The sequence below is a fragment of the Taudactylus pleione genome, unplaced genomic scaffold (genome assembly GCF_031769625.1).
Source record: "Taudactylus pleione unplaced genomic scaffold, aTauple2 ptg000547l, whole genome shotgun sequence".
Taxonomy (NCBI): domain Eukaryota; kingdom Metazoa; phylum Chordata; class Amphibia; order Anura; family Myobatrachidae; genus Taudactylus; species Taudactylus pleione.
In genome coordinates, this window is record NW_028284949.1 from 1,206,120 (window position 1) to 1,219,761 (window position 13,642).

A 13,642-nucleotide genomic window follows, 5' to 3' on the forward strand; every position below is an offset into this window, starting at 1 on the left:
TTGATACTAGGTAGGTGTGTTCAAATAGAGATCACTTATTAGCCTTTTTCCAAGGTAGAAATCCTGGCATGTATAATGATGATTGACGCAAAAACTTATGGTCTCCTTTAAGAGGCAGATCAGCAGCTGTTTGAGGATTCCAATCTAGAATGTTCACTTAAGGCTCATACACACTAGACCAGGGGTTCCCAACCACGGTCCTTAAGGCACACCAACAATCCAGGTTTTAAGGATAGCCATATTTGAGCATAAGTGTCTTAATCAGTACTGCAGTTATTTTGATTTGAACATCTGTGCTCAAGCCTGGATATCAGTAAAACCTGGACTGTTAGTGTGCCTTGAGGACCGAGGTTGGGAAACACTGCACTAGACTACAGGTTCTCAAACTCGGTCCTCAGGACCCCAAACAGTGCATGTTTTCTAGGTCTCCTGACAGAATCACAATTGAAATAATTAGCTTCACCTGTGGATCTTTTAAAATGTGTCAGTGAGTAATGAGTACACCTGTGTACCTGCCGGGTGCCCTGCAAAACATGAACTGTGTTGGGTCGTGAGGACCGAGTTTGAGAACCACTGCACTAGACGATGTGCTTTTCCCTTGAACTTTCTGTCGTGCAGGACAAACGATATTGGGTGTACACACTGAAATATATCTTTCAGTGAAGTCATCCTGCCACAGTCATCGTCAGATTGGCCTGCATGTACGGACAACAAAATACTTTGTTAACGACCCGCAGGAGCGTGCATTGTTGGTCATTCACTGCATACACACTAAACAATATATTGTTATCGTCCATAAAAATTGTCCATTGTGTATGTGGCTTTAGACACTAGTGTTTTAGCCCCTAATTGAGATATGTGTTTAATAAAATCCTGTTATATTTTCAGGCATTCATTTATCCATGTATCTCTTTATATTGTTGTGCAAATATTATAGCCTGGAAGGTTCAGAGATATGGTGCGTACACACACGGTACAACTTGTACAACCAAATATATCGCTGATGGATTTCCCTCCAACTTACTGTAGTGCAGGACAAACGATTTTGGTTGCACACATTGATAGATATTTAAGTGAAGCCATGTTTTTATATGCAAATCTTTTCAAGATCGTCCAAGTTGGCCTGCATGTACGGTCGACCATAGACATCGTTATCGTTCAAATCGTCTGTACGCACCAATAGACCCATAAGTCAATACAGTATGTGATATTAAGGCTATCCATCCAGGACATACTGTAATCATAGATAGTAAAGTACAGCATAGAGGCCCCGATCCCTTCTGCTTTTCACAGTCTTCAGAGAGCGGACTGTGAATGAGAGAGCTCAGGGACAGTAGCCGATGGCTTTCGCATTGCAGGGGCCAGATTCGCCGCCGGAAGCACACTGAAAGACGATATCTGGCTAGTAAGATTGCTTGTGAGTCACTGCTGGTTTCTCTTGATGGACACAACTTCCCCCTGCTGCCAGGAGCTGTGTGTTGCAAAGACAGGATGTACTTTTCACCACTGCTGGGCTTAATCACCTTTAGCCTGGCTTGGTATCACATTGGTAAATCTATGTACCATGCGTCAGCCAATCACAGCATCATGAGGCTGATTGATTGCATTATGGTTCTATCAGATGACTGGTAGTTAAAAAATAACCTGAATAGTTTTAATCATTGGACAATTATGGAGTATACTGACCATGCTTAATCAATAATTACATTAACAAAGCATGGTAGCAGTATTGTATATTTAATATTAATGTACCGCTTCTAATATATCCCCACAAGAGAAGTTAAAAGCTGATCAGTAATTACATAATCACTGCATCATAGGATCAAAATGTGATGTATGTATGCTTAGCCATCCAGATAAACAATATGCAGTTTCCAAAGTGTCAGGAAGGTAATGGTGCATAATGATATCGCTGTACGATCTCCCTGCACTTTCCCGGAGTGCTGGATGATCGATATCAATGATCGCGGGTCCCTATGTAACATGGTCGATATCGACCAGGTTGGCCTGCATGCACGGGCGATGGTCGATATTGCTATCGTCCATACGTGCCCGTGCATCGCAGGTCGTTGCGGGGTTGGAAGGGGTCAAAAAAATGCACGATATGAACGATATTGTTGTCGTTCATGTCATGCATTTTATCGTACCGTGTGTATGCACCATAAGTCTATATCAGGGAAATCGATCTTGCCTACATGATTAAAGGGGGTAACCCAATAGAATAATCAAACTTCAATCTATATAAATTAAGAAATTACCACATGAAACCCAATTAATAAAAAAAAAAAACAAAGTGTTGATGTGCAAATACATGTCTACCTTAAATACTTCCCCAAAAGAAAAAAAGGGGAAGAGGAATAAACTAGCATATAAATTCATATAAAATAGCAAAGAATAAATAATTAAATAAATAAACCACCAGATTATATGCATTGATTTTTTAAAAAGTTTAAAAAAGAAAACCAAGTCCTCTGAGGCAATCTTTCCATTAATCACTGAGTTTTCTAATGCCAGTAAAGTGGCAAATAAAACCTCGAAGATTTTCTGGCCTCTAGTCCAATCCGACAAAAATATCCCTTCCTTTAAAGATACACGAATACTAACCTGATTCAAAAGGGGAAAAAAATATAAAAGTGTATTTTACCATTCAACGGGGCATATTCAATTAGTGGGGATTCCCGTCGTACGAGTGCCCGCAGTCGTACTTTACCTCGCAGCTCATGGAGGTGCGAGGTAAAATCCACATAAAAACTACCAAATCGGCCTTGCGCGCGGGGAAAAAAACATTGATTCCACAGTTTACGCTGAATCAACATGTTTCCGCCCGTGAGCCACGATTTTACGGCGCGGGAAAAAGGCTATTTTATTGAGTAGCTTTTCCCCGCGCCGCGGGGATTGTGGCCGGCAGTTAGTCACGGGGGAAACCCTGCAGCTAATTGAATACAGTACCTGCCTATATATTGGACTGGGTTTATATGAGTACATGTGTTTCTATACATAGTTTCACTTGTGTTGATTGGAGATTTGCATTTTTTGTAAAAGGGTTTTTTTCTATATTATTGCATGCATTGGCACAGTTTTATAGAGGAACTCACTATCTCTAATATGTTTTTAGGTCTACTCAGTGCCATGTTTAGTGTTTGTGTAGCTACAGTGATATTGTTGTTTATGTTTGTTACTATGGTGACGGTTACTATTCGCTATTGTTATAGCCCGTGGCTATCATCTGACCCGCCGTCTGACGCGTGCACTTCGGTGTTGATAGTATTTAAGGTAAGAACCATAATTGTTTTGTAGCTTGATGAAAGATTTTAATATATCTTTTTATAAATTGTAGTTTTAAAAGTGTTTACAAATTCGTGGAGTGCTGCCCGTTTACTTTGTGTAATAATATTACATGTGTGACCTGCGAGCTGTGTTATTCACCTTCACATACCCTCCAACTCTACCGATTTAGCCGGTACAGTACCGTTTTTTAATGGTCTGTACCGGCAAACAGGGGCTGTACCGTTTGTACCGAGTTCCTGATTCTTTTAGCAGCGCTGCTGGGACACAGGACTCCCGCAGCGCTGCTGAGTGACAGGCGGCTCTGCACCTCTCCCCATGGCTCTCTGCAATGCATTTTGTCATAATCACCCCAGCGACGCTGCCATAATCACCCCAGCGACGCTGTACCTCCGGACCCCAGATACAGTACCCGTGGACATGCCCCATTTATCCTTTGCCACACCCTGTACCGGATTCTATATGAGAAATGTTGGAGGGTATGCCTTCATATATCACTGTACAGTCCCCTCCCCCCTATATAATAATAATACCAATTAGTGTGTGCTGGAAGCTGTTATTCCCCCTCACATATCACTGTACTGCCCCCTCTCCTCTATATATAATAATAATACCACATAGCAGTGTGTGCTGGAAGCTGTGTTATTCCCCCTCATATATCATTGTACTGCCCCCTCTCCTCTATATATACTAATAATACCATACATCAGTGTGTGCTGGAAGATGTGTTATTCCCCCTCATATATCACTGTACTGCCCCCTCTCCTCTATACAACAATAATAATAATAATACCACATAGCAGTGTGTGCTGGAAGCTGTGTTATTCCTCCTCATATATCACTAGTCTGCCCCCTCTCCTCTATATAATAATAATACCACATATCAGTGTGTGCTGGAAGCTGTGTTATTCCCCATCATATATCACTGTACGGTCCCCTCTCCTCTATATAATAATAATACCACATATCAGTGTGTGCTGGAAGCTGTGTTATTCCCCTCTTATATCACTGTACTGTCCCCTCTCCTCTATATAATAATAATACCACATAGCAGTGTGTGCTGGAAGCTGTGTTATTCCCCTCTTATATCACTGTACTGTCCCCTCTCCTCTATATAATAATAATACCACATAGCAGTGTGTGCTGGAAGCTGTGTTATTCCCCTCTTATATCACTGTACTGTCCCCTCTCCTCTATATAATAATAATACCACATAGCAGTGTGTGCTGGAAGATGTGTTATTCCCCCTCATATATCACTGTACAGTCCCCTCTCCTCTATACAACAATAATAATAATAATATAATGCAGGACACATTCTCCGGTTGTCAGAAATACCTATGACAAAATGGCAGCTAAAACCCATGTGGCCCCGCCCCCTCTACTCTGTAACTGGAAGCCTATAAGAATATGGCCGCCGGTCACCGTACATGAGGACACTATTAGATGTTACTCTAGTGATGAAGCTGTGAGCGGCAGGTGGCTTCTAGTTACTGGGCGTCCCTCCGTCTTTGTGCCAACTGATTAGCCACTCGATGCTGCCAATCACCGCACTGAGGGAAATGATAGGAGAGCGGTCACTATCATATGGTGGGCGGGACTTACAGTAGCCATAGCAATAACGAGTAGAGGGGCGTTTCTTCTTCTAAAACGCCATTTCCTATGACAGACAGCGGAGAGGCCGATGCTGTGTCTGGATGCAGGTAATGGTATTTACTATTATTTTACAGGGGGAGCAGACTGCATTATTATTATTACACAGGCTGATCAGCTTCCAGTGTTAGATATAATATACGTGCAGGAGACCCTGCTACTATAATATAGGTGGATCAGTTTTTGATGCTACATTATCATCATACAGGTGGAGCAGATCCCATTGTTACATATAATACAGATCAGATGGAGCAGAAACCTGTATCATAATACAGGTGGAGCAGACCCTAGTGTCACAAATAATACAGCTGGAGCAGTCACTGCTCGGGAAGTAACAGACTATAGAGAAAGTGAGTTGTCCAGCACACTCAGACCCCCCCCCCCCCCCATACAGAACATATCAGCTGTAGCTGGCGGTCAGTACCCTCAGTGGGTGGTTATTAGTGTCACATAATACAGGAGGAGCAGACCCTGGTGTTGCATATAATACAGTAATAAGTAGAGAGACACCATAGTGTCCATCGGGTGATGTATAAGATGCACAGATGTCCTCTGTAATAGGCCCTGCTATGTCCTCACCTGTCTGAAGCTTTCTTTTCATTCCTCTAATTATAACCAACCTGTTTGGAGCTCCCTTTGTTCCCTACACTTTCTCTCTTATTACCCTGTGTGTAGGGGACCAGTGTTTCACAGCACCAGTCCTCAGGGACCCATGACAGTGCATGTTTTCCAAATCTCCTCACAAAATCACCAGTGAGATAGCTCAGCACAGGGGTGGGGAACCTTTTTTCTGCCGAGGTCCATTTTGATATATATAGCATTATTCGAGGGCCCGGTGCAGGCAATGCCCCCTCCGTGTGATGTCACACTGGAGTGTGGCCACAATCGCCGGTGATTACAGCAATGTACGGAGCATCCTGTGGATACTCCGGGGAGCTGAAGGGCAGCGGTGTGACCATCTGAAGCGTCCTAAGGATGCTCCAGGCGGCACTGCTGCATAGATTCTAGTTGCAGTGTGCCATTCTAGGCACCCTGCTAGCCAGATGAGCCTTGCAGAAAAAAGCTCAGAGGGCCAGATCAAATGAATCCGAGGGCCTGATACGGCCCCCGGGCAGGAGGTTCTCCATCCCTGATTTGGAACATGTCAGTAATGAAGGCACCTGTGCACCAGCAAGGAGATATGGAAAACATGCCCTTTTAGGGATCCATGGGGACTGGAGTTGGGAAACACTGTTCTAGATCTTTGGTGTGTAAAGCTGGGTACACACTGATCGCTATATTGGCCGATCAGTTGATCGGCCAATATATCCGCTGGCCGACGGCCACTGTGTACCAGCAATATGTCTGTGATTGATGACGTTCACGTACATATCACATTGGCTGTTCAGCACAGCCATGGACCGATATGTGCAGACATATCGTCCATCGGCAGGTGTTTACGGGCGATCAGCCGATCGCCTGCACACACACAGTGGTAGCCACGGGGAGGGGGGATGGCCTTGCCCCACCCACCGATGGGACCCGTAGATGATGGTCGTTCAGTCTATATTAATGACCATCTAAAGAGATATATCCTGATCACTCGATCTGCAGATATCTTTCAGGTGTCTACCCAGCATTAGTGATTATCCTCCATGATTTGCTTCAGCTTCTACCCTATGCTACATAAACATGGCCGGCATGATTGTCACACATGGTAGGCTAACTGTGGATTCCAGCATGAAAGGGTATGCTGGGACTTATGATCCTACTACAGCTGCAGAGTCACAGACTGTACAACACTGCTGACACTCAGTACTTATTGCAGATGTGAGAGCAGAGGAAATAAGATGGGTGATTGTATACAAGTCACCCAGATATTTAAGAGACAGAGGAATAGGGCAGTAATGGCAGAGAGGCTGGGCTAGGAGATGAGGTGCGCTATCGGAGGGCGTATAATGGGGGAGGGGGAGCAGGGAAGCAGGGTAAGATGATGGTGGCAGAGACTTTACCCTAGGTTACTGGGGAGAATGACCTGAGGGTGGACTGAGGAGGAAAAGGTTGGTGGGCTGTGAGGGATCTGGCCTGAGTAAGTATCTTGTCATATGGTCTTGTGTATACAGTATTATACTTTCTTCTTCAGGGTCCATAGGCTCCACAGGGAGACCTTGGGGTGTAGGTGGTGGATGGGAATCTGGGCATCACGCAGTTAAGCTTTTAGCTCCCAGGATGCACTGGGTCCACTCTCCCTATACCCCGAGCCAGAGGCACCTCTGTTTCGTTGGTGCCCGGCCGGAGTCGGGTCATCATTACGCAGGGGGCTGCTTAGCGGTCCTGTTAGCTTTGATTTTCATCATCTTCAGAGCGGTCAACCTCAGACTGTCCAGAGGACGTCTGCACTGCCGCTCCGTCACCCCTCCGGCGCCGCAACGCCAGTTTAGGCTGGGGATTTCAGCGGGCACCCCTGGGGTTCTTGCTAGCGGACCCCGCGGACCAGCCAGGCACAAGGGGACAGGTAAGGTGGGTCACCGCTTGTGGTGTCCCGCGTATGGACAGTCATACCTCCGGTCTCAGGAGGATGGACCGGAGGTGCTGATTGTGAACACAGGCTCCAGCCACCGTGTTCCACTAGACCACCAGGGACATATGGTGCGGGAACCAGTGTCCGGGTGGGTAATCAGCATGGGGAGACAGCTTCCCCATTAAATCAGCTCCTTCCCTCATCTCAGGGCGCCATTCCGCTGAGGTCTTGCTTCCCTGAACTGCTCTCCTCCGACCTCGCCCCATCTGAGGTCTCCGGCAACCATTTTCTCTGTGGCAAAGTCGCAGCCCTCTCAGGACAAGGCGAGGTCTGGTCCCCTACATACCTCTCCCTGGGGTCAGAGTATGTAGCGCTATAGTTGATTGTAGTGCCAGTTTGCAGTCATATTTCTGCATTGTATGTGACTTATGCTAGCACTGCCTGTCTGTGTCTTTTTTTTCTGTCCGCATATTCCTATACACTTTCTCTGATACTAGCCCTAATTCAGGTGTAATCAGGGTGTTTTCTGTACCTCAATTCTATAGAACTACATACTTGTGAGGTTTGTCACATACAGTTGTGTGTTGCACTGTGCCATATTTGGGCTGTGTACTCCTGCACCTTTCCCAAGCATCACACAGGACCAGTATTTTGCTCTCCTACCAGTATCTGTCATACTCTGTAGTTGCATTATACCCAGTGCTATATTATGTGTTATATTGATCTGCAGCTATAATTGACAGGGACAAGGATAACGAGCACACTTCTGCACCCATTCTGTTATCATGCAGATTATCTTCTGAAGGTTTAAGTGAGGAGGATTTGGTACAGGATGGATTATGTGCCAGATGTTTTAATCCACCAGGTACTTCTGTCCCCCTCAGGTCCTGGCATCCATTGTGGGCCGCTTAGCGATTCCAGCTGGGTTTCCCCCTGTAGGGTTACCACAGCAGTCTGTTATTCCCATTCAGGGATTGTCGCAACAGGTTTCAGCAATGCAGATTCCTCCTGTACCCCCACCATCGGTTGACGTTCTTTCCACGTCTGTGCAGAGCCTAGCAGCTACGTCTACTGCCTCTACATAAGCCAGTTAAGTGTACTGTGGTGTCATCACAGTCCACACAGCTCTCTGAATCTGAAATGTCATCGAATTACAATGAGGTTGCTGATGTCTCTAATCCTGACTCCCCACTGCAAGAGGTAGAGACTCGGCCTAAAATTAACATACCTGCCCTGTTGCGAGCTGTCAGATCCTTCTTAGTTATAGAAGATGACGAGCCTGCCCCTCAATCTAAGCACCTTCTGTTTAGATGACCAAAGGTGTCTTCTGCAGAATTCCCTCTGTCGGATCAACTAGTTGGCCACATGGCGGCAGCCTGGCAAACGCCTGGTAAAAGGTTTCAACCTCAGAGGCGTTTGTCCTCATGTTACCCGTTTCCCAAGGCTCATTGTACAAAGTGAGAATCTCCCCCCTACAGTGGATTCCCATGTTACACGCTTAATTAAAAGTGCTACGTTACCTATACCTTCCACTTCTTCTTTAAAGGATCCTACAGATAGGAAAGTCTGCGTTTCTGCCTTCAGCAGCTCCTTTCAAGCCTAGAACCTCTTCCTTTTGGTCATTTAATTCCCTAGGAAAGGCCAAGGGACAATCCTTTCCGAGACGGTCAGTTTCCAAGAAAGCTACCAAACCCAAGCAGCAAGCCTGGAGTTCAAGATGCCCTGCTACTAAGCCAGAGGATAAACCCTCAGCCTGATGGGGTGGGCCGCCTCCTGGGGGATCCCAGAGTGGGAGGCTGACTACTTCAGTTCACCCAGTGCTGGTGTCAGCCCACCACGTATGCTTGGGTAAGAGAAGTGGTCTACAATGGGTACGCCCTCTCATTTCTTTGAGGACCTCCTCACCAGTATTTTTGCACAGGCCCTTGAAAAGACAAGACCTTACAGATCCAGAGAGCCATACAGTCCTTGTTGCCAGTCCGGCTATCTCAGCGAGGGACTGGTGGTTATTCTACTCTCTTTTTCTGGTCCAGAAGCCGAACGAGTCTCATCGGCCTATCCTCAATCTCAAATCCCTGAACAAATTCCTCAGGGTGCCAAGGTTCAAGATGGAAACACTACACTCCATCACACTGGCTATAGATCCTGTGGATTTTATGGTTTCGCTGGATATTCAGGATGTATACCTACATGTACCCATAGTGCCCTCTCACCAGCATTCTCTCTGGTTTGCTATACAGCAACACTTCCAGTTCGGGCTCTGCCTTTTGGCCTATCCACTGCACCACGGGTGTTTACCAAAGTTATGGCTATCATGGCGGCCCATCTGCGGGGACAGGGTGTCCGTCTGCTACCATATCTTGTGTATCTACCATATACCTCCTGCTCTTGGAGGGTTCTCCAGAATTACTCCACCACCATCTGCAGCTAACAGTTGCTGTTCTTCAGACACACGGGTGGTTAATCAATTGGAAAAAGTCCTCCCTGATTCCCTCTCAAAAGATGCTTCATCTGGGAGCCCTGTTGGATTCTCAGCAGTAGAGAATCTTTGAGACTGCAGAAAAGATCTCCACTTTCCAGCTGTGAGTACGCAGATGCCTTCTCAGTCGCCGAGTGTCAATTCACTCTGCGATGCGGGTTCTAGGATCCATGGTGTCCACCTTCGACATGGTGGAATATGCCCAGTTTCATTCTAGACCCCTGCAGAGGCTGATCCTCTCCAGGTGGAACGTATTACCCCATCGGATAAAAGCTCAGACGATGGTGCTCTCTTCAGAGGTACGTCTGTCTCTGCTTGATGGCTACAGACCATTCATCTAACCAAGTGGCGCCCCTTTTGGATTCCGGACTGGGTGATCCTTACAACGGACGCCAGTCCCTGGGGTTGGGGCGCAATGACCGGTCTGCACTCCTTTTAAGGCCGTTGGTCAGTGGTCAAATCAGCCCTAACAATCAACATATTGGAACTTCGAGCTGTCTACAGGGCCCTCAAACTGGCCCAACACGTTCTTCAGGGGAAACCCGTGCAAGTTCAGTCCGACAAAGCCACAACCATGGCTTACATCAACCATCAGGGAGGCACTCTAAGTCTGGCAGCAATGACAGAAGTGTCACGCATTCTGACATGGGCAGAGTGTCATCTCCCGGCCATCTCGCCAGTGTTCATACCGGGAGTTCTCAATTGGGAAGCGGACTTCCTCAGCCGTCACGACGTGCATCCAGGGGAATGGTCTCTTCACCAAGAGGTGTTTCAACTCCTAGTGGACAAATGGGGCCTCCCAGAGGTGGACCTTATGGCCTCCTGACACAATCACAAACTGCCATTGTACGGGTCCAGAACAAGAGAAGCCGAGGCAGCCTTGGTAAATGCTCTGTCAGTGAAGTGGACCTTCCAGTTTGCGTACCTGTTTCACCCAGTCTCCCTTCTTCCTCGAGTTCTTCAGAAGTTTAAACAAGACAGAGGCACTGCTCTGCTGGTGGCTCCAGCTTAGCCCAGACGTCATTTGTACTCAGATCTTCATAGCCTCCCCATCGACACACTGTTGCTGTTGCCTCAACATCCGGACCTATTGTCTCAGAGTTCTTGCCTACCTGGGTCGTCTGTCTTTGACTGTGTGCCTCTTGAGGCATCCCTCCTAGGGTCCAAAGGTTTCTCCAGCTCTATAGTTAACACTATGCTCAGAGCGCGTAAACCAGTCTCTGCTCGAATCTACCACAGAGTGTGGCATACATATTTTCAGTGGTGTCGACCCAGAGGTTACAATCCCCAGGTGTTTCGGATTTTCTGAGTTTTGGCCTTCCTTCAAACAGGATTGGACCTTGGTCTCCGCCTAACCTCACTGAAGGTACATGTCTCTGCTCTGTCATTATGGTTCCAACGAAGAATTGCTCCTCTACCGCATATCCGCACCTTTCCTCCAGGGTGTCCTCTGGATTTAACCTCCCTTTGTCCCACCAGTGGCTCCTTGGGACTTAACTAGTTCTTCGGGCCCTCCATTTAAACAAAGACTTTCTTCTGACTATAGCTTCCGCCAGAACAGTGTCAGATTTAGGGACTCTCTCCTGTCGCTCCCCATTTCTGATATTTCACCAGGACAGGGCTGTGCTTCGGACTCAACCTGGCTTCCTTCCTAAGGTTGTTTCTAGTTTCCACATTAATGATAAAATTATAGTCCCGGCCTTTCAGTCTCCAGACCTCTCGGCAGGTGAGGCCTCTTTGTATCTGATCTGTGCCTTCAGGATTTATGTGGACCGTACCAGTTCCCTTCGGAAATCAGACTCCTTGTTTTTGCTCTATGGATTTCACAAGAAGGGATGGCCAGCCAATAAACATTGGCTAGATGGCTTCGTATGACTATCTCAGCGGCTTACACTCAGACGGGCCTTCCTGTTCCGGCTTCTGTTACTGCTCATTCTACTCGGTCTGTGGATCCCTCGGGGGCAGCTCACCGTTGCGCCTCGGCTGTTCAGCTTTGTAAGGCAGCCACGTGGTATTCTAGTCTAGACCTTTTTGATGTTTTATGCCTTTGATACCTTTGCCTCTCAGGATGCTTCCTTTGGGCGCCGGATTCTCCTCTCGGCGCAGGAGCGCCCCCACCCTTAAAGGACTTCTTTGGGACATCCACATGGTCTCCCTGTGGAGCCTATGGACCCTGAAGAAGAAAATTAGTTACTTACCTTTTGTTAACTCTTTCTTCGAAGTCCATAGGGTCCACAGGGCACCCACCCTGACACCTGTGTGCTTCGGTTGGGCTTTGCTCTGGTCGCTGGTTTTCCGTCTCCATCTATGTGAGGAGAATGTGATTCCTGAGTATTCGACACTTTCTTCTCTCATATTTTTGTTTTCTCCTCCTCCGGCCTTTGGCTTGTTACGAACTGACGTGCCTCTGACCCTGGGCGGAGTATAGGGGAGGACTCTGTCTATCCTGGGCGAAAAATTTTTACTGCGTGGTGCCCGGATGACACTCGCCATGCCTATACCCCCCCCCAAGGTCTCGTGTGGACCCTATGGACTTCGTAGAAGAGAGATAACAAAGGTAAGTTCTTACCATATCTCTTCTTTTCTCAATAACCTGAACCCCAAAAGACCCTAGCCTGGAACGAGAGCTACCTAATAATACAAACCCCACCTTCGCCCCCTACCCTGAGTTATGCCTTCCCAAAAATCCCCCTGGCTTCAGATGGGTTTTGTTCTGGTAACCGATTTTCCGTCTCCTTCTCTGTAAGAGTGTGATTCTTGTGTGTACCAGACTTCCTTCTCTCTTAACCTCTTCCGACCTTTGGCTTGTCACGAACTGAGGTGCCTCTGGCTCGGGGGCAGAGGCAACCAGTGCATCTTTGGAACTATAAACTTAATTGTGTGGTGCCTGGAATCCCATCCACCACCTACACCCAAAGGTCTCCCTGTGGACCCTATGGACTTCGAATAAAGAGAGTTAACAAAGGTAAGTTCTTACCATAACTCTCATTTTGTGTAGTAATCGCTGGTTATCAGGTGTGACCTGTGTATAGTGATCAGTGTGTGTCAGGTGGATGATATCGGTGTGTTTTTTGTTTCAATATGTTACATGTACTCTGTAATATTTATTACAATTATATTTTAATAGACAAGTGAGCTGTGAGGAACCAGAGAATCTTTTCTAGAAGTTACGTGAGGGTGAGACTTGTCCTATATAAATCACTGAGGATGGACAAGGACAGGAGTCACGTGACTGAGAGGATACTAAATCTCACCCTGGAGATCATCCATTTGCTGACAGGAGAGGTGAGAGGGTCTGGGAGTGTCAGTTACATTACTATTATCTATAGTAATAATACAGGGACATGCAGTCTATGCAACTGAGGTCTGAGCAGAAGATAGACAGAGCTGCGCAGATGGGATGAGAGTGGTGTGGATGGATGGGGGAGACAAAGCCGTGGAGAGGGGGTGATAATGAAGCAGTACAGATGGGGGGAGCCAAAGTGATACAGATGGGTGGAAAACGGTGGTGTCGATAGGGGGTAGAGAGCAGTGTGGATAGAGACAGAGTGGCACTCTTTTGTTTGGGGGGGGGGGGGGGGACAGAGCAGTGTAGATGGGTAATGCCAGATTGGTGCGGATGATGGAATATAGACTAGCACAAATGGGAGAGCACACATCAGTAGGGATTGGGAAAGACAGATTTGGTGCGGATGGGGGGGGGGCACAGAGTGGTGCTAGACATAG

The 13,642-nt window shown here is 46.9% G+C and overlaps 1 protein-coding gene across 1 annotated transcript in view; it reads left to right on the top strand.

The window, feature by feature from the left end:
- Nucleotides 1-4,850: 4,850 nt before the first annotated feature.
- The window catches only part of LOC148500732 (uncharacterized), a 51,123-nt gene continuing 42,331 nt past the window's right edge, over nucleotides 4,851-13,642 (top strand). The window contains exons 1-2 of the mRNA XM_088451336.1: nucleotides 4,851-4,987; nucleotides 13,044-13,201. Coding sequence (XP_088307462.1) covers nucleotides 13,124-13,201 — 78 coding nt within the window. The 5' untranslated portion in view covers nucleotides 4,851-4,987; nucleotides 13,044-13,123. The remainder of the gene's footprint in view (nucleotides 4,988-13,043; nucleotides 13,202-13,642) is intronic.